Below are 21,637 nucleotides of genomic sequence, written 5' to 3'. Positions count from 1 at the left end.
AGCTGTCTGCACTTGGAAGAGTCCTATTGTACCTTCCATTAGGAAACACTTATGTTATTGCAGTCACTTGCTAACAACTACTACAGTTATAATTGCAAGAGGGTTTCAGTCTAAATTCCCTGTAAGCTGTGCAATAGCCTATTTAGCACTGGCCCCAACCTAGCCCCCCTGGACTGGATGGGGTGCCCCTCCCTGAACCCAACCCGACCTGCTAGGACCGAGGGAGGGGCGCCTATCCTGCAGCCCCAGCCCTGGAGCTGCCACAATGGGGAGAGGCACCTCTCCCCCAAAGCCCAGGGGCTGCTGTGAGGAAACAGAACCGGGGGGGGTCCTCCCTCCTCGCTGTAGCCCTGGAGCACCCTCCTGCACCCCAAACCCCTCATCCCCACCTGGAGTCCTCACCCCCCGCCCCAACCCTCTGCGCCAGCCCTGAGCCCCATCCCACATTCCAAACCCCTCAGCCCCGCCCCCGCCACATTAATTTTGTTATGTGCACCGATATGAAGGGGATGTGTCACAGCCTCCATATTGGTGCACATAACAAAATTCATTCTACACGAGTGGGAAAAATTAGAGCGAACACTGTTTTCAGTTATAAACCACTGTTGTGCTTAAAAGCTTTCAGAAAAACATCACTACTGATAAAACTTACATCCCTGATCTGTGTCCTAAAGGGGACTTTAAATATTTGCGCAAAAAAATCTAACACTAGCAGTTTGAAACAAGCAAGGGGTAAGATTGCTAGGCTGGTGGGAATTCCTTGCATTTCTTGAGCGTCCAGCTTTTCTCCTCTGAATGCACTGAACCTTTAGTGTCTGGGAAATCTGAATTTGGGCAGCAGGCAAAAGAATTTAAGTTGAAGGCAAATGGATATGGATGTGTGGTAACACGTTATACTTTCCCAGTTCATCACCAGCACATGCATAAGCAGACAGTGAGCTGGAACTTTAGTGTGTCCAGGCTGCACATCATGGAATATTTTCTATTCCTGTTTTTCTGGTTAAATGGGTAGCTGGTGCATAGGTAAAATTACAATCAGAACAAGAGATTTTACATCCCAGAACTTTCAGGGGTTGTAGAGGTGAAACCTGAACATCACATAGGCATGTAAATACACATAATACAAAAAAACATGTTAAAAGAAATTAAGCCTACAACATCAGGCAATGTCAGAAGGAAATTTGCCCACGTAGGTAAGGAGTAAACATTCATTCTGACCTGTGAACCCTGACTATCAGTGAGAGCTCATAAAAGAAGGGAAAGCGAAGAGCCCAGCAGAGTGGTACAAACTAGATGTTTTAAAGTTGAATTTTGGGGAGAAAGGGTCTTTGACACTCTTGGTGGGATCAAAAACTGGCTAAGGCACAAGGCTAAGATGATGGTGATAATATGTGAATGCTTCCCTCTATTAAGTCACCATGCGTCTTGACTGGGTATTTTTTAAATGGGAAAAGGCTGCCACCTTTTCCTGGACATGGATCTCCTGGGCATCACTTGCCAACTTGCAGGAAAAAGAGCAGCTTAGAGGACAAGGCATGATCTACATAATCATGGCTGCCACCAAGAATTTAACACCACGCCATTAGGCCTTCCTTGCCTTAATCCTAGAAGACACAACCCAAACAGTTCAGGCTACTGAGAGGGACCCAGATGACATCTGAATCCTGACCACACCTGGGATGTGAATCCAACATTCAGGTATTGGAAACCAGTGAGAGGTGTTCATTCAAAGGGGCTGCATCCCCAGAGATAGCAAAGCACGCACCCCTCACATGTTATGCACTGACTGAAGGTTAGAATTCCACTCTTCGATTTCCTTGAACTAAGACACAGCAACATTTTATCCTTAACATACACACACGTGTTTTTCAAGTCTCCAGGCTTTCCAAAAGGGAATCTACCACTAGGTTCAGGTTAAGCAGGGGAATTTTCAACCCAGACAACTTCAGAAAGTTCTGAGCATGTAAAAAAAAGGGATTAGCATGGAAACTTCTATGTCCTTAACTACTGATCTTGTGACACACATGCTGTAATTTCCTCTACAGTGGAACAGCTTCCCAACTTCCCTCCCCTTTACCATCAAAGATGGTGCTGTCATCCTCAGTCAACAGATGCGCATCAGGCAAGAGATACAGATGATCCACCAGGGAACAGGGTACAAGGAAAGACAGGAATCCCTGGGAAAGTGAAAGATAACCCATCTTTTAAGTCTTGGTTAGGAAAATGCCCTGGAATCACTTAAAGGACTGCACTGGTAACTCACGACATTCAGACCAGACAAGGGGTGAGCAAACTTTTTGGCCCGAGGGCCACATCTCGGTGGGGCAGTTGTATGCAGAGCCATGAATGCAAGGCTGCGGCAGGGGTCTGGGGTGTGGTGTGCAGTGATGGGGTCAGGGCAAGGGGTCAGAATGCAGGATAGGTGCAAGAGGGGGCTCAGGGCAAGGGGGTGGGGTGGACGGGTGTGGGGTGCAGGGGAGCTCAGGGCAAGGGGTTGGGGGCTCAGGGCAGGGTGCAGAGTAGAGGCAGAGGGCTTGAGGCAGGGAGTTGGGGTACAGGAGGGGTTCAGGATCCAGCCCGGCGCTGCATACTTGGAGTGGCAGTGGTGCGCAGCGGGGCTTGCCTGCCCTGGCCCTGTGCCGCTCCCAGAAGTGGCCAGCATGTCTGGCAGTGGGGGGGGGGGGGAGGGCAGGCAGCTCTGCTGCCCTCACCTGTGGTACCACCCTCAAAGTTCCCACTGGCTGTGGTTCCCCATTCCCAGCCAATAGGAGCTGCAGGAGGCAGTGCATGCAGGCGAGGGCAGTGCACAGAGCCCTCTGCACTCCCCCTCCACCAGGGGCCCAGGGACATGGTGCCAGTTGCTTCCACGAGCTGCGCCACAGGACTGGCAATCCCAGGGGTCGACTGAAAGCCCTGATGGGCCGGATCCGGCCTGTGGCCCGTAGTTTGCCCTCCCCAGGACTAGACCAGTGCAAAGTGTCTACAGCTTAAAGCAGCTCCTGTTTGGTGCCTCACCTTTTTTAGCAGGCACACCATGTTAGTATATGGATTCAGGTGGAGAGCAAGAGGGCATGAAAGTGCTTCTTGGTACTGAAGGCAGCAGGCATAGAACTTGGACCAGAACTCAACCTGTAACTGTCGAAACTCTTCCTGGGAGACTTCGTATTCTGTCACACTGCCCTGGAGCTGGGGGGAGAAAACAGCAGAACAACAGGTCAGCGTTTGACTCCCCAAAGATGGCAATTCGGCACTACAATGGTATTTTACAGCTCTGCCTCCCACTGAAGGAGGGTTTAATTTTTATTTTTTTGTGGCTGGTACATTGACATTTTAAAAAGATTAATATAATCCAACAAAAAACCTGTGTCACAGAAAGGTTAGCATTGCACAGCTAGGCACTCACACCTCAGGAAAGGCCAGTTATAGCTATACATGCAACTCTGGTTCTGTCCTCTTCTGAGTACATATTACCTACACCAGCTAATTACATGGCTACATATTTTGAAAACACCATATACAATTTTTTTCCCATACTTTTAGATACAAATCTGTTGCACCCTCTTTTGCTGAGTATTTTAGAGTGTGAGCCAGACGAAAGTCCATGAGAGCCACTTCTATAATCCTAGGTACAAAGCTATAAGATGATGTTAACACTCAGGGTAAACATCAGCTACTTAAGGATAAAAATCCTTACAAGTACATGGTGGGTTAATAGACCACCATTAGACTGAGAGCAGGGAAACTCAGAGTTAAAAAGACAGCGTCTACTTGATTTTTCCTTTAACTAAACTACTTTTAAAGTTTCCAATAAGCACCTTTCCAACCAGATGCACTTTCTATAAAAAGCAGAGTGGTTTTATAAGGGTTTTGTTGTTTCCCTGATGATACATAAGAGAAAGAAGATGGGCCGCAAAAGAGCAGCGAATGGACTTGCCTGCCCCCCACTTCCCACTTCCTGCCAGCTAGTCTCTCCTCCAGCAGCAGCACTGAAGTGAGGCCTCTCAATGTCTACATGCCTCCCTGAGGCACACAGAGGAGCCGTGGTGGGTAAAGACCCATGCCCACTCCTACTGCACTCAGCCACCCACCCAGCAGGCTCTCACTGCTGCAGCATGGAGAAAACGAGCATGCGAGTGACGTGCACAAGACAGGAATTGCAATAAAGCAAAACCTGGCACCACTGTTACTATGCAAAGTGCTCTCTCACTTACAATGTAAACAGACGCTAAAGGAAAAAGGAAGTGCAGCTCACTCTGGCACACCTACATCTAAAAGAACAAAGAACTGTACAGGGGGAGAGGAGGGAGAATGGTGAACCTCTGGAGAAAGAGGAATAGTTAAGAGATGGGGAAGTAGTGAGAAGGAATTTTTTTTTTTAAATCATGCAACTGCTTTGGGGGAAACAGGGAGGAAATTTAGGCCATGGGTCATCTGTGGATTTAGTTTTTAACTTTACCTGAGATGTTAGATACCACAGTGATGATTGTCATCACAAAACACACTCAATGGAATCCTCACCTCGTTTTCCACAGCTAAGGTCACCTCTTTTTTCAGCTCATCCCAGGTCAGATCCATGATTCTCTCTCCTCCTCGGGAAAAGATCTACAAAAATATTACAGGAAACTTTCGTTTCGAAGCACTAGATTTGCCACAAGCTTAAGTGACAGCACAACGTGAAGATGTCAAACAGATGAGTAACGTCACTCCCTGCAGGGAACTGTAGCTAGGCACATGCAGCCAAAATACACCAGAGCGAAGCAATAGCTGGCACTACTACAGGGTTACGCACTTCGCTGTTTACAGATGCTGGGCTGTATGCTCATTCTGACCCTTTGCCCCCAATACGAGGGAGGGACTGGCTGTAGTGGGAGTCCAGGGGCTCGACAGAGGGGCTGGCCAGATTGGAGGAAAGGGCTTTCAGGAGCTTGACGTGTATTAAAATCAGGCCCATACAATGCCCATTGGGTGCTGCAGGCACAGCAGACTTTCTGGTGCTCGAACCCCAAGGTCACTGCCTCCCTCAGATCCACAGCAACCCTGTTTCCCTGCAGTCACTGCTTCCCCCTGGATCCACAGCCTATAGACTCATACAATGAGGTTAGTGGAATCAGGCTTTTCCCATGTTCACCAAACCCACCAACATCTGGAACGTTCCCAGATCTGGAATTGATCAGATGCCGTTTTCGTTACAGGCAGCGCATCCCCAGGGAAGTGAGCATAGGGCTTTGCTGAGCTCAGCCCATGAGCTCCATAACAGAAGACACACTGAGTGAAGAGCAAGCCCAGTGGGCAACTCACCAGGTCCTGCCCGAAGGGAGAACCAGGGTGGTGTTCTCAGATGCGATAAGGTGCACACCAGGGACCTGATTCTCCACTGTCATACCAGTGACTCAAATACAGTCATACCAGGATAAAACTGGGGAGACAGACTCAGAGCCCAGCGCTGCCCACCAGTGTCTCCATCAGAGAATTACGGAGCAGCAGCAACACTGCATTCCCTTCAACTCCTGGCCCTTTCTCCTCCTGCACCCTCCAATCCACAAGCCCCCCAGCACCCGCTGCTGCCCAAACCCCTCCCCTCCTTCCCCAGCTCTGGGGTTAACACTCCCCGCCCCCGCGCCACACAACGCCCACTCTACCAAGACTAGGTCGGCTCACACCTAGCATTTGTTTCTCCCACTGCTGGTCCTGAGCCACAGAAAGTTCAGCAGGAAACTCCCAGCCCACCTGGCTATCTCATCGGCCACCTCTGCTACCTTGTCCACACACCCAGCCCTCCCTGACCGAGGCCAGCGAGCTGTCAATATCATTTCAGACCTCTGGCTGCTTCCTAAACCCTCCCCACACTCCCTTCCTTTCCACACCAGCTTCCTGGTAGTGAAGACCAGGTCCGGCATGATCTTCCACTGCCCCATTCTCCCCCTCATCATCCTCTGCTGCACCCCATACCTTGCCCTTGAAACCTCCTGCCTGCTCTCTTTCCCACTCCTCCATCGTCCTCTGGCCATACTACCTGCTATCCTTGCCTTCTCCTCGGGCTCTTTTCTCTCCACATACCTACATGTTCTTGTATGCCCTCATCCACAGGACCCTAGCCTGGACTCTCCTTGCAACATGCTGGGCAGGCTGCATACAGCCACTGTATAAACATCCTCATCTCAGACTGTTCTTCAGTCACCATGCCCAGCCTCCACCCTTTCCAGACCATAGAAACTGCTCTCGCCGCTCTTCCCATCTCAGCATCCTTGGGACCTTTCACTATTATAGCCGTCTTCCTCCTCCAACTGCCTGTACTTTGTGGTGTTATGCGCACGGAGAACTAAGCGCCTCAGGGCAGGGAGCCTTCATTGTTCTGTAGCCCATCAAGCACACCTACGACACTGTATAAACACAAATGCAGCTTTTGCAGGCCCAGATGTTCTCCTGTACCGAGAACTGGTCAGTTCAGGTGACGTGAGGCTGTCAAGGAGCAAGTTACGCATCCTTTCCCAGCCCATCAGCAAAAGTTAGACTCGTTTAAGGGCTGCTCTAATTTATGGTGACTGGTCTCTGGGGGGCCTTATGCCAACGGATGGCATGCAGGTCAGCTGAGAGTTCTCCTCGAGTGACCCCATGTCCACTTTGTGCAGCCACAAGTGGCACAACGTGGCTGGAACTGAGGGAGCACAAACTGATTGTTCGCTAACCTGTAGAGCTTTGAGTAAAGCAGCATTTGTGAACCGACCAGGCATGAAGAGAGACTCCAGATAAGTTTCCTGTGAAATAACAAAATGGTAATTCAGAGAAGCAAATTTATTCAAAGTGATGCAGGCTTCTAATTACAGTTCATCATTCCAGGCTCCTGGAATTCCACATCTCTTCTGCAGGAGCCTGCTAACAGGTGGCACTGTACACTACAGTATTACTGGCCTTGCAATGGTTTATTCTGCAAAAGGACTCTGACAATCTGAAACCCAGCATAGATGGTCTAGTCTCACAGAATGAGGTAAGTCACCCACAGAATGCAAAGCAGCCAGACACACACTGTAGGGATGAACTCCGCAGCGAACAGCCTGAAAGGAGACTGCAAAGAAGAGGCTGTCTTTCCTGTTCGTGGGGACAGAAGGCAGCACAGTTCCTTAGTGTTGGTAAAACTGAGGGTTTGGTTTCATAGCACCCCTTAGACTTCAGCATCCCCTAGAATTCAACACCCCCTCTTTCCGTCCCACCTGTATCGTATGCAATGAGGAGCAAGGAGCACCTTCAGGCTGCCATGTCTAAGTTCTACTCCCCTTCCCATGGCACTGGCAATTCCTGTGTTCCCTTCGGTCCCATAAATGTGTCTCCTCCTAGATCAAGTTTCCAGGCCTGAGGAACTCACATCCTTCTTTTCAATCTCCAGCTGCCCTAATTCACACTAAAATCCCTAATTCACAGCAAAGTCCCTTGCTGTATCGAATTCCAACTCACTGTCCCCTCTTCAGAGTTTTATGCAACTCTGCCCTTGTCTATACCTCAGCCCTCTTTTCTACCTCCTCTGCGCCTCCTCAGGCCTCGTCACATCCACTAAGTAGCATAATGCTTCTGCTCCCTCATCCCCATCCTTAGACCACTCCATCACATCCTCATTCCTGCTCAAGCTGGAAATCCATGTTTGCTCTAGCCTCTCAATCTACCTTCTTAACAGCTCCTGCCATCAGAAGCAGCTATCCTGGATCAGTCTCCTCGCTGATGTCAAGCTGTTTTACAAATCTCATCTTGAAAGACTTTCTCCCTTGCTTATAACAATTTCTATTCCTCCTCAGCTGCTGGCCTTATGGCCAGCTTAAGTGTTTCACACCACTGTCATGTATACTATGGGTCTGTTGTCTCATTCAGTTCTGTGAAGCTTTAAAGATACCGTTTGTATAAAGGACAACATACAAAATAAAGTTATATTGCATACACTGATCTGTCCCAATCGTCTTTCTACTTCTGTCCCCTGCAGAAAAGACAGAAAGGAAGCTAGGGACACAGCCCAAGTTACTCCTGGTTGGTACTGTATTGTTCACTCACCCTAGGGTCTTGATCATCTCTAATAGTCACTTCTTCTTCCGGCAGAGGCTGCACAAAAACTTGGTTCCACTGGCCTGCAATATTTCTGAGGAGAAAAGAATTTCCATCCGTCATGTATGCTCAGTCGCAGTGAACGCTAAACTCTCCGGTAATTCTAGTCTGAAGTGAGTTCAACTGTAGTAATCACAGATCTTAATTCAGTGCTAGTCCAGATGGGGCATATGGTAGGATAATCTTAACCAAGATGACTAATGACTTACATACAAGTGCTACATCCTGATTTCTGTTTACTCTGCTGTCCAGTTAACCCATGGCTATACCTAGCCAGCTATCTAGATTCTTATCCCAAGCTCATCATTATGATATCATGCTGTGCCCTCCCTTTGTTTTACTGACATGTATGCAGAAATGGGTGGATTCTGAAACTCTGCCCAGTTAGAATTAATGGCAGATTCATGTGCCTAAAGTGAAGCAGAACACTTGTAACTCATTCTACCTCTACCCAGGTATTTCAGTCAGTCAGTCCAAGGGCCCAGATACAGTGTCTATTTGCCCACCTTCACAAGGCCAATGAATAAACTAATATCTTTACTCATTGGTCCTCCAAACAATTCCTACTTGCCCCAGATGAATATGTAAAAGTTGGCAAAAGTGTGAGGAAGAAGCTGGGAATGACACAGATGTTCCCTGTGATCATCTAATCATGCCAGACTCTGAGTTCTTAACCCTGCTTACTTTCTATCACAGCTTTAGCTACTATAATAAAGCAGGGTTAAAAACCTAAATAACCTATGTTACAAGGAGAAAGGAGTGGACAGACGCCTCACGCCCTGGGATATTAAGGAAATTAGCCAACAGACAATGAACTATTTCTGAAAAACTGAGCACAAGTGGATAGGAAAGGAAGCAAGTGGAGAGAAGCAAATGTAGGAATGATTTTAGCAAACAGTAATAGTGACCGTTGCAATTGCTACCCCACAAGGTTAATCAGTAAAACGGGAGGGAGACTCACTGCTCAAAGTTGATGTATTTCACAATAGTCTGATTCTCATCATCGTGCCACAGCGCCCAGATCTCAGCTGGTGTTAAGGCAAAATCAACAAGCATCTCCTAGGAGAAAAAGATAGCATGGAGACTTGATTAACACACCAAAAATGCAAGTGACGTTTAAACTTAGCTCTCAGTGGGTACAAGTGCATAAGCCAGAGAAACATGTAATGTTATTTTGTCACATTTATAGAAGCAAACCCAGATCCTGTTTATTCTTACTAGAAGTACCCAGGCTTATATCAGATTTATGGATCTGTACACTTCTTCCAGCGAGACTCTGCCCACTACTCCTTTTATATCCCACCCCACCTCCCCAAGGAGTGTAGCACTGGCACTCACCTGAGAGGTGAATAGCGAGGATATGTGGTCAAGACTATAGCGGTTACTCTCAGTGCTCACCAGCTGGAAGACACAGAACTGCACACATGCACAAGGTAAGTCAGTGGCTGGAAAAGAGCCATCCTAACTAAAATAAAGATGCTATCAAAGTGACACAGTAAAACTGTTCTACTCAGGTTCTTATCCCACACTCATCACGGCGTTATCCAAGCATCTGATACTGAAGTACTTTGTTTTGAATCTTATGATTGAAAGAACTAGTGCCAAGTAGTGCAAGGCAGCGCATATGATACTAAAATGCAATTGCCTCGCCCAGAGATGCTGCGCGCACACACAAACAGCTGTACCACTTCACTCTGAAACCCTAAGTACTCGGATTGGCTAAGACAGCCCAATCCACGCAGTGACTATTCATTCTAAACTGTGTAGTGAAGATGTAAACTCTCTGAGGCTGGGCCCACCTGTTTGTTCCATGTCTGTACAGCGCCTATCACAATGGGCCCGGGTACAGGAGTGGAATGCCTCCATGCCAGCACAATGGATATTAATGCAAAATATAGCACTCAACCCAGGTGCTGCCAAAGTTAAAGTGACACATTCAACTAAAGGCATTTTGTGCGGGCGGTAAGGGACCTACCGATCCATACTCACCGAGGGCCATATTCATAGCAGTGAATGAGTGTGCGATGTAACCAGTGAGCACAGAAATAATTTAAAATATACTCATCCTTAATTTAAAATACTGACTGTTACCATAGTTCTAGAGTGTTCCCAAAAGGAAACTGGTTGACAGATTGCAGGTGCATTCTGTATATATCTGTCCTCTTCATTTCGGTTCTAGCAAGATATTTAAAAATAAATGCTGCATCCCTGCCTCATTCACCGTGAACTGAATAAGGCAGGGCTCCTACAGAGATTATTGTATAGGAACATAAGTAAAGACTATCAAGATACACACACCCCCAAGGCCCAGAGTTAATGCTGCTGGATCATTTACACACTTTTGGCAGCTTTACTTTACAGCCTTAAGGTTTTCCTCCTGGGTACCTGGTTGCTGGGAATCTCCTAGATGCCTTTTTGTCACAAAGCACCTCCCCAGCCCCACCAGAACACCAAATGTGAAACCAGTTTGTGCATCGTTTTATGCACTCTGAGCATGCCGTTTACGATGGTGCTTGGCTCTAAGCACTTAATATGCACATTCTGCACTCTTTCAATAGTTAAACATAGAGTGAAGGAAGTAGGGCTCCCTGATTACCTTAGTTACGCATGCCTGCGCAGCCCTGACTTACACAGCTGGAAAGTAGATTCCCCACACACAACAGTAGCTCACTAAAACTCCCATCTTGAATCATTTGAAAACCTCCATAACTGGACTAAATCAAAACCAGCCTCCACACGACCATTTGCCCCACGGTTTATCACCACATCAAACCTCAAATCTCTGCTCCCAACTTACTACAGCTGTTTAAAAAGCAGTGCAAGAATTTGTTATAAGGGTAATGTCACTCCATTCTACCCATTCTCAAAAGTGAATCCCTTTCCCTCCTCCTCCATTTCCCGAACAGCAGACCCACTGGCAGACACCAAACATGGAAAGTTCTACTCCCAAAGACTCATGAGCATCTTGCAAAATGTTTTGGGATGAGAAACGCTATTCAGAAGCTACTATTCCGTGCAGTGCATGTTGGCAAATACTCTTTTTGCTATTATGTGCCACCCCATATACAAGCTCAGAAACCTGGGTGCATCCCAATAATTCACTGTCTTTGCCTAGAATGGCAGCTCTTGAAGGTTCTGGTCATTTTGTACCTGTCCTCGCTTGGGTGCATGCATATAAACACCAAGGTAGAGCCCCAGTGACTGCGAATAGGCCAGCCGCAATCGGTGTCCCGTTCCAGCAGCGAGCCTCAGGTCCTTATTCACAGGCACGAACTCCAGCAGATCGGCTACCATCAGACACATTTGGTCCTGCCCAGAACAAAGACAGCAGACAAGAAACACAAAGGAAGGTTAGGGGTGGAGCTTTTCCACCTCCTGTCCTTTAATATGCAAGTCCAGCAGCAGTTCCGCACCTTCTCTCGTAGCTCACCTTATCTTGGACTAGCCCCAGGTCCATTTTTCCCCTTTATTCTCCTCCCTATTTCTTCATATTTCCTGAAATCCTGCTACTCAACAAACTCACGGCCAGTTCACGGAGTACCAGTTTAGCCAAGTCTCAGAATCACTGCTGGATCAACAGCCCATCCTCTGTCTCACAGCACCTCGATATCATCCATGTGGTGTAACTAGCCCTGAATCATCCCCATCTGCAAAGCAAATCACAACCCAAAACACTCACTCACTTTGTAAGACCACATCCTGAGTTTGTGATCCTGGCAGAGTGCGAAAAGGAAGGCATCATGCTCAAGGCAGTGAACGGAGAGGCTGACAGGAAGGTCTGAAGGGCCTTGGTCACCTCTGAAAACACAAGTAGTAATTCAGAATGATTTCACTGAGTATTCACTGCACTGAGGGGAGGAAATCTCTGCACATACAAGACAGTGAGCTCCCTGTCATAAGGGGCTTACAGCGTAATAGGTGAATAATTACTCAGATTCAAAGGTCAGAAGGGATAATTGTGATCATCTAGTCTGACCTCTTGGATAATGCAGGACAGAGAACTTCCCTGAAATAATGCCTGGAGCAGAGCTTTCAGAAATGCATCCAACCTTGATTTAAAAATTGTCAGTGATGGAGACTCCACCACAACCGTTGGTAAATTGTTCCAATGGTTAACTACTCTCACTGTTCAACATCTACATCTTATTTCCAGTCTGAATGTATCTAGCTTCAACTTCCAGTCACTGCATGGTGTTAGGCCTTTCCCTGCTAGACTGAATAACCCACTATTAAATATTTGTTCCCTACATAGGTACTTAGGCTGTGATCAACTCACCCCTTAACCTTCTCTTTGGTAGGCTAATAGGTTGAGCTCCCTGGGCCTATCGCTATAAGGCAGGTTTTCCAATCACTTAATCATTCTCATGGCTCTTCTCTGTCCCTCTCCAATGTATCAACATCCTTCTTGAAGTGCTGGACACAGGATTCTAGCAGCAGTCACACCAGTGTCAAACACAGAGGTAAATAACCTCTCTACTCTTATGCGAGATTCCCCTAATTATGTATCCAAGGATCACACTGGGCCTTTTGGCCACAGAGTTGCAATGAGCGCTCATGCTCAGCTGATTATCAATCCCTCCAAGAAAAAACATCTATCCTGGAAAGCAATGACTGAAAGAGAGTCCCTCATCCTAAGTGTGGCCTACATTCTTTGTTCCTAAGTGTATACGTTTGCATTTAGCCATATTAAAACACGTATTATTTGCTTGTACCAGTTTACCAAGAGATCCAGTTTGCTCTGTATCAGTGACCTGTCCTCTTCAAATTTGTGTGTCACCTGAAAACTGTCAGTGATGATTTTACATTTTCTTCCAGTGTTATGGGGTAAAGCCAAGAAGTGATCCCTGCAGGACTCCATCAGAAAACACCTGTTCCATGACTCCCTATCAGCTAGCTAGCTTTTAATCCATTTAATTGTGTCATGTTAATTTTATATTACTGTAGCTTTTTAATCAAAATGTCATGTAATGCTGTCAGACCACAGGGGGGGAGAGAGTGCAAACTGAGGACAGTAACAAGTTACTTAAAACATTTAAACACCTCTATCCTCAAAAAGTCATCTGAACTTGCCGATTAACATCCAGTCACTAACTGTCCCCCCTTTGGTGAAGCGCACAAGGATGCATGCAGGCTAACTAGCAGCATTTTAACACAACATACGTTTCAGGAATCCTTGACATGGGAACGCTTTACTAGTTGTACTGACAATCTCCCCATGCGGGGAAACACTTATTCTGACAGAAGAGCATCTTATCAGTTTAGCTTAAACCTCTTCCTCAAGAAACAAGCTAAACTGAAAAGAGGCATTCTTATGTCAGAAGGAGACTGTCCTGATCAGGGATTTTGTCGGTATAATGGTATCATTTCAACTCACGCATAAGGCTATACCGCCAAAGAACTTGCCCTTGTAGACCAGGCTGTGGATCCATTCAATTTGGCTTCATGGCACAGAGACAGCACTGACGGCAATAGACAGGTCACAGATCTAGTACTTATAGATCCAACAGATGCCTTTGACACTGTTTAACATGAGGTGCTGCAGACGGGACTGCGAGAGCAGGCAGGAATAGGTGTGGCCACAATAGAGCCTTTGAGAGAGAACCCAAAGGACTGGAAGATGCAATCTCTCTTCCAGCACAATAACTCTCACTTGTGATCCCATAGAGCTTATGACACTCCTCTTGTTCAAAAGAATGCAGGCAGAAGCCAGCAGCAGAGTGGGGAATATCCGGTTTATTGCACTGAATGCAACATGTAGGATCACCTGCCCTGCGGCCAGGTGGCGTACGTGCGCATCAGTGTAAGGAACTCATGGCCCTAAGAGATCGATTATGGTCTCCTGAGACCAGAGTGGCTGAACTGGAGATAAGAGAGAGACAGAGGTACATAGATGAGACTTTGCAAAACACAGCAAGGTAGTCCCACCCCCTGTGACAGTTTCTGCACTGTTGAGGAGGATGAAAGTCTCGGGGGAGGAGATCAAACTAGAGAGGGAAACCATACCACAGTTGGGACCCTCCCTCCAGATGATGTCATGGTACCCTCTCACACTGAAGATACCTCGCCAGAGGACAAGATCCCAGTTATTAGGGAGAGACACATAATAGTAATGAGGGATTTGATCATTAGAAATATAGGCCAGGTCTACACTGGACTAGACGCGATAAATCGACCTTCGATGGATCGATCTCTGCTCGCCAATTTCCGGTAGTGAAAACATACCCATAGATAGCCAGGTCTGTGATGATCAGGAGAATCTCATGGTGAATTATCTGCCAGGTGCAAAGGCTGTGGATTTTTCAAGACATTTAGATAGATGTATGCACAGTGCTTGAGGGGGGCTGATGGTCATGCTACATGTAGGTACCAATGACATAAGAAAAGATAGGCGAGAGGTCCTGGAGGTGAAGGTAAAAGATAAAAGGTAAAAGATAAAAGTTCAGTACCTCCACGGTGCTTTATCTGAAATGCTTCCAGTTCCACATGCAGGGCCAATTAGACAGGAAGAACTGTAGCGTCTCAGTGCATGGATGAGATGATGGTGTAGGGAGGAGAGTTTAGGTTTATTAGGAACTGGGGAACCTTTGGGGAAAGGAGGTTATACATAAAGGATGGGTTCCAGCTTAACCAAAATGGAACCAGATTGTTGGCATGTAAAATTTAAAAGGTCATAGAGGAGTTTTTAAACTAAGGAGTGGGAGAAAGCAGATGGGTGCAGAGGAGCACATGCTTCTGACAGACACATCCCTTAGGGGAGGATCTATTAACAGGGATTCTCTATATCCTACAAAAGAGGAAAGGATAGAAGCTGATACAGTAGAGGTAGGAACTAAAGAGAAACAGTCAAATAAAAAGGAGTCCCATTTAAGTACATCACATGAAGGCAAACAACTAAAAAGTGACAAATTTTAGAAGCACTTCTATACAAATGTTAGAAGTCTAAATACGAAGATTGGTGAACTTGAGTGCCTGGTATTAAATGAGAATATTGACATAAGAGGATAATCAATGGGACACGTTAATACCTGGGTACAAAATATATAAGAATGATAGAGTAGGTTCTGCTGGGGGGGGGGGGGGGAAGGCACCGAACAAAAGCATAGGTCAAATATAGTAAAAAACTTAAATGAATCAAACTGTATCACAGAATCTCTATGGATAGAAATTCCATGCTTGAATAATAAGAGTGTAGCAGTACGGATATACCACGGACTACCTGATTAGGATGGTGATTGTGAAATACTCAGGGAGATGAGAGAGGTTATAAGAATAGAAAACTAAATAATGTGTATATGGTATGCCCACACCTTGAATACTGCATGCAGTTATGGTTATCCCATCTCAGAGAAGGGTAACAAAAATGATTAAGGCATGGAACAGCTTCCGTACGAGAAGAGATTAAAAAGACTGGAAAAGAGATGACTGGGGGTGGGGGGGGAATATGATAAAGATCTATAAAATGACTGATGTGGAGAAAGTGAATAAGAAAGTGTTATTTACTCCCTCATATAACACAAGAACTAAGGATCACCCAGTGAAATTAACAGGCAGCAGGTTTAAAACATAAGGAAGTATTTCTTCACACAACACACAGTTCAATCTGTGGAACTCGTTGCCAGGGGATGTTGTGAAGGCCAAAACTATAACTGGATCAAAAAAGTATCAGAAGTTCATGAAGAATAGGTCCATCAATAGCTAGTGCATGTCCCTAAGCCTCTGACTGCCAGAAGCTGAGACTGGACAACGGGGGATGGGGATCACTTAACTGCCCTGTTCTGTTCGTACCTTTTGAAGCATCTGTCAGTGGCCACTGTTGGAAGACAGGATACTGGGCTAGATGGACCTTTGGTCTGACCCAGTATGGAGAGTCTTATGTTCTTATGAAAGTCAAGGCAGGAGGAAGTATTTTGAAGTGGTCAGATCCATATTGGCTCCCTAAATTATGGGGAGCTTCCCAATGGTTGTCAAAGTAATCTGAGGTCTTACTGAACTTGTCCCCCCTTTCAGATGCCCATAGAGTAGCAGTGGCTAGGAACACCTTGTCCTGTCTTCAGCTACCCAAGAGATTTCACCTATTACACACAAATATGGACCACGGTGATCCATGCATCTGTCACCATCAGATTTCTGGAAAGAGAGCATATTTGTCATCCTTAATCTGCACTGGCTGCCAACTCACTCCTGGGTAAAAGTCCAGGGGCCAGTTACTAAAGCAACATGTTCATGGCGATCTCAGCCACGCAGATCCAGAGGCAGCACAGTAAAATGGACTAAGCCAGATCCTCACTCCTGATCCCAATTTTGTCACTGTGACTCACTGTGTGGCCTACAGCAAGTTCCTAACCTCTTTTTAAAAGTGCTATTTCAATGCTGAGCATTACCAGTGCAATGTGTTTGTCTACCTTTGAATTTACCTGAATACAATCCACGTGCTTCCATGCAGGGCGTTAAAAGAGACAGTCCTGTGTGTCACATGACATCACTAACCTGATAGCAGTTGGCATCCAACCTGTAAGCAAACGTTGCATCACAGAGCTCTGCTTCAGCTCCACAACTGAAACTATCCCTGAAAAAAATGCAAATGAAACTGCTCAGCAATGTGCAGAATATCATTTGCTGCTTCAACAAACACGAATTATCAAGCATTTTGGGAGTCAGGTTACAATAAGCACTCAAGTCAAAATCAAATGAAGCCCAAAACTGAAATAGGAAGGGATGCTGCAGGTCAGGACTGAGAGGCACTGACAAAACCATGAGGGGGAGTGTGAAGTCTGTACACCAGTGGGTCTCAAACCTTTTTTTTTTTTTTTTTAAACTGGTAACCCCTTTCACATAGCAAGTCTCTGAGTGCGACCCCCCATATAAATTTAAAATTTTTATATATTTAACAACATTATAAATGTTGGAGACAAAGAGGGGTTGGAGGCTGACAGCTCATGACCCCCCAAGTAATAACCTCGCGACCCCTTGAGAACCCCTGCTGTACGCTATATCCACTATATCCAGACCAGTATTAATCTAATCATGGTCATCCTTCACTACGTGTCACCTTCTATACCAGCATGAAATGGCTGTTTTTGCATAGGCAGGACAATCGGTGAAGGTGTGAGAAACACTAACACACGCTCTATAAATACATACTTATGATTCTATACTCTACTCTCAACTCTTACCGTGCCCATCATGAGGGGGTAGCTTGAGGACAAATATTCCTCCTGAAGCAGACGGCAGAGCAAAGAGAGCCTCCCCATCACTGCTAAGCCAAGCTGCTGAAGCAGTGGAATTAGAGGCCAGTCCAGGAATGGAAGGGATCATGTGGTAGTTTGAAGGATCCCTAAAATTAACTTTTCCAATATCTGTAAATACAGACTGCATCTGGCCCTCTGTTATCAGCTCCTGTTAGAGAGAGAGAAAAAAAAGAGTACAAGTCCCAAGAACACACAGAACTGTTAGACTAGAGATACAAGGAACTGCCAGAGGAATGACAAATGCATAATCTCCACTACTGGCTTTTACTTACTGAGAAAAGATCTTTTGATGCAAGTTCTCTGATCACCTAAATTTGGTTCTCTCATTTTTAGCTGGCAAGGGTTGACCATTTAAGAGTGGATCTCAAAGTGTAAGTAGATTAGATAACTCTGATTCATTGGTGGACCTACTCTCCCTCCCAGATACATTCCAGAATCTTGGTAACACCATCACAGTTCTGCACAAGTGCTTTGCATCCCACAAAATAATTGGAAGATCCCACACTTCATGGCTTATGTAGGCCCAGCTATACACCCAGCTGGGCCCCTCACCGCCCCCCCTGGCCATGCCCAGCTGGAAGGACCTGTTCATGGCCAGAGTTGAGAGCCAAGGGACTCACTAACCCTAACCTAAATGTCATTAACTCTGCATCCAGAGTGACTCTGCTCCCCTCCCACAGGCCTCTGTGAAGTGACTCTCTCACCTCTGCATCATGAGTGATCAAATGGGGATTTTAGTGAAAATTGGGCTTTTCCAGTTTTCCATTTTCACCAAAATTAATAAGGTTCTGCCTTTTGATGTCTAGAATACCCCCAGCATTTTTGGAATTGATCATGTGCAGTTTTCAAAAATTATCAAATTTCAGACTAAAATAAGGCAGATATTTTTTATCAGGGAGAGTAATTAACCATTGCAACAATTTATCAAGCTCATGGTTGATTCTCCATCACTGGCAATTTTCAAATCAAGATTGGATGTTTTTCTAAAAGCTCTGCTCTAGGAATTATTTTGGGGAAGTTCTCTGACCCGTGTTATCCAGGAGGTCAGACAAGATGACTATAATGATCCCTTCTGGTCTTAGAATCAGGGGCATTTCTGTCTCTGAGTATAGCACAAGGCTTCACTTGGCCAATGATTTGGGATCGTTTGGTTTGGGAACTAAGAATGTGTGTCATATCTCTAAAGGAGTCTCAACCAGAAAAATTTGGGAATCATAGATGCATAGGTGACTACATACATGGAGTCTTTGGGATTTAAAGAAACACCCTGAGCTTGCACTCCTGCTCTACAGCTCTTGAAATGGTAATGGTCACAGATTTCAAACAACTTAGGCCCCAGAGTTCAAGTTCCCATGGATTTGGGTGCCTAGCTCCCTAGGATCCTCTGAAAATCCTAATCTTAGTATTCAAAAAGCAAATTAGCACAGACATGTATTTCACATGTACATGCAATATTTAGTGTAGTATATGTACCACTATTTCAGCAGGTTTGTATACTAAAAAATGCTCTAAACTAGTCTTTACAAATACAAAAAATGCTAGGTGGAGAAACTACAGGTTTCAGATCACTTTCCATCAAAGCTTGTTCCAATAAGCCATACCACAGATATGTTTATGCCAACATCAATCTTTGATTCTAAAAGGTAATTTGTAGCTAGTTTATTAGAATTATTTTCTTGAAACAATCTCAAAGTACAGTTATTTCTACCCAGACTACTTACACTCCTGTACATGCGAGCAGGGTGTGGCAGTACCAGACGGTGCACCGTCTGATTGGTCAAAATCAAGATGATGATGAGATTCTGTGTCTCACACACATGCACTCCTCCAGGTAAGAGGCTACAGTTCTGGATTTTGAGCCGAATGGCATTATTCAGGAGGTTTATATCCAGAGACTCCTCCACCAACTCCAAAGTGTCTCCAGAAGTGGTCCTGAAAAAAAATAAAAAAGCTTTTCACGTTGATGATTGTGAGGCCTCTCAGGTCGGCAGTGATCAACACAACACAGGTTTAGACTCACAGGGCAGGTCTACACTGGAGTGGCACCACTGTAGCGCTTCAGTAAAGATGCTACCTACCCAACAGGAGGGCTTCTCCAATTCATGTTGGTACTCCACCTCCCAGGGAGGCGGTAGCTAGGTGGATGGGACCTAGTGCTGTCTACACCAGGGTAGTGTCAGTTTAATTGCATTGCTATGGGGTACGGATCTGTCATACCCCTGAGCAACATAGTTATACTGACCTAGTTTCCTAGCGTCAAAGTGGCCATAGACTGCAGCAGGCAGACAAAAGTATCCTGCTACAGGGAGCTATGGGCTTGTTCCCACTATGACTCAGGATCGCTATGCAGCTGTTCATCCCATTCAGCAAAGCACTTGGGCACATGCTCAAATCCGATCCATTGACTTTAAAGGGACCCCTTGCACTGAACTGGCATCACTATTGCCCCCCACCATGCAGGGAAAGAGCAGACCGAGACACTTGTCTCCCCCTAGCCCAGGGGGCAATACCTGCTCAACGGCAATACTCGCCATGGGGCAGGCAATATGCACCCCAGGGCAGGAGCAACATGGGGGTGCCTGGCAGGGTCCCTGATACCCATGCGCCCTCCCCCACCACTTACCAGTGGATGAAGCGGTTCCTGGTGACTGACACCAGCTGGGCGCTCTCCTGGTAGCAGAACCCGCCAGCACTGTCTGCGTAGCGCCCGGCTCCGGGGCCCACACTGGCACCTGCGGGGAAGGGAAGGGGCAAGTGTGGGCAAGGCGGGGATCCGGGAGGGGAGACTGGGGCCCTCAGGGTGGGCTGGTGGCAGGGGCAACCCGGGCGGGGGGGAGGGTGTCGTGGGAGCTTTGGAGGAGAGGCCGGAGGGTGTCCTGGGGACAGGCGGGCAGGGGGTGTCCAGGGACAGAGAGGCTGGGCAGGGAGGGGGTGTCCCTGGGGCAGGGAGGCCGGGGGGGGGGTGTCATGGGGAGGGGCGGGCAGGGGGTGTCCAGGGACAGAAAGGCTGGGCGGGGAGGGGGGTGTCCCGGGAACAGGCGGGCAGGGGGTGTCCAGGGACAGAGAGGCTGGGCGGGGAGGGGGGTGTCCCTGGGGCAGGGAGGCTGGGGGGGGGGGTGTCACGGGGAGGGGCAGGCAGGGGGTGCCCAGGGACAGAGAGGCTGGGCGGGGAGGGGGGTGTCCCTGGGGCAGGGAGGCCGGGGGGGGGTGTCACGGGGACAGGTGGGCAGGGGGTGTCCAGGGACAGAGAGGCTGGGCGGGGAGGGGGGTGTCCCTGGGGCAGGGAGGCCGGGGGGGTGTCACGGGGACGGGCGGGCAGGGGGTGTCCAGGGACAGAGAGGCTGGGCGGGGAGGGGGGTGTCCCTGGGGCAGGGAGGCCGGGGGGGGGTGTCACGGGGACAGGTGGGCAGGGGGTGTCCAGGGACAGAGAGGCTGGGCGGGGAGGGGGGTGTCCCTGGGGCAGGGAGGGGCGGGGCCGGAACGGCCAGGTGGAGAGAGAAGCCCCGGGGGCGGGGAGTCCGGGGGGGGCGGTCCCGGGGGCGGACAGGCGGGGGGTGTCTAGGGGCAGGCAGCCCGGGGGGGTCCCTGGGGATGGGCGGGGCCGGCCAGGCGGGGAGAGGAGGCCCGGGCGGGGATCCCGGTACCTGGCGGGCTCAGCGCGAGCTCCCGGACCCGGCGGCGCGGGCCGCGCTCGGCCCCGCTCAGCTCCAGGCAGCTCCGCTCTGCCAGCGCCGCCGCCATTGTCCCTTCCCGCGCGCCGCGCGGCCCCACGGGAAGCCGGGGACGGGACTGAGGCGCGAGGGGGCGGGGCTACGCGCCCGCTGCCGCTGGGGTGTCCGCTCCGCCCAATGGCGCGGGGCGCCCCGTGACCCCCACGTGGGTGCGCCACGGTCACCGCCCGAGCCCGGCCCGCGGGCTAGTTCCCGGCCCGGCCTGGGCGCGCGGCAGCCGGCGCCGGGAGAGTCCAGGGTTAACCCAGGGCCAGACGCCAGGGAGCCCCACTCCCCCCCCGCAGGCCCGGTAGCGGCGCTGGGCAGCACATGACAAGCTGGCGCGGGCTGCTCAGAAGCCACGTGGGGCTCTGGATCTGGCTCTGGCCTGCGGTCGCCTAGTGACCACCCCTGCCTTGCACGGGGGGGCAGGGGGTGACTTGCGGAGGCGCGATGGGTCAGGTGCCCCCCCCGGGCCAGCAGCCAGCCTGGCCGGGGTGAAGAAGGCCTGGGCCAGAGCCTTTTGCAGCCCCGCTGCCTGGGCTCCCCTCCGCCCAGGCTCAGCGTCTGAGGGCAGCTGGCAAGCCAGCCCCC

General features: G+C 48.4%; 1 protein-coding gene across 2 annotated transcripts in view; it reads right to left on the bottom strand.

The window, feature by feature from the left end:
- The window catches only part of NUP160 (nucleoporin 160), a 55,288-nt gene extending 34,214 nt beyond the window's left edge, over positions 1-21,074 (bottom strand). For both annotated transcript variants that reach the window (XM_030561958.1, XM_030561959.1), the window contains exons 1-14: positions 20,978-21,074; positions 19,957-20,065; positions 19,055-19,265; positions 17,259-17,481; positions 16,573-16,651; positions 11,769-11,883; positions 11,236-11,394; positions 9,424-9,501; positions 9,047-9,144; positions 8,035-8,119; positions 6,687-6,755; positions 4,519-4,602; positions 3,016-3,186; positions 2,078-2,177 (exon numbers count right to left, since the gene is read on the bottom strand). In XM_030561958.1, coding sequence (XP_030417818.1) covers positions 2,078-2,177; positions 3,016-3,186; positions 4,519-4,602; positions 6,687-6,755; positions 8,035-8,119; positions 9,047-9,144; positions 9,424-9,501; positions 11,236-11,394; positions 11,769-11,883; positions 16,573-16,651; positions 17,259-17,481; positions 19,055-19,265; positions 19,957-20,065; positions 20,978-21,074 — 1,678 coding nt within the window. The remainder of the gene's footprint in view (positions 1-2,077; positions 2,178-3,015; positions 3,187-4,518; positions 4,603-6,686; positions 6,756-8,034; positions 8,120-9,046; positions 9,145-9,423; positions 9,502-11,235; positions 11,395-11,768; positions 11,884-16,572; positions 16,652-17,258; positions 17,482-19,054; positions 19,266-19,956; positions 20,066-20,977) is intronic.
- Positions 21,075-21,637: the final 563 nt, after the last annotated feature.

Source organism: Gopherus evgoodei, chromosome 4 (assembly GCF_007399415.2).
Source record: "Gopherus evgoodei ecotype Sinaloan lineage chromosome 4, rGopEvg1_v1.p, whole genome shotgun sequence".
NCBI classification, from domain to species: Eukaryota; Metazoa; Chordata; order Testudines; family Testudinidae; genus Gopherus; species Gopherus evgoodei.
The sequence above is the reverse complement of the archived record's forward strand: the minus strand, read 5'-3'. Positions and strand labels throughout refer to the sequence as shown.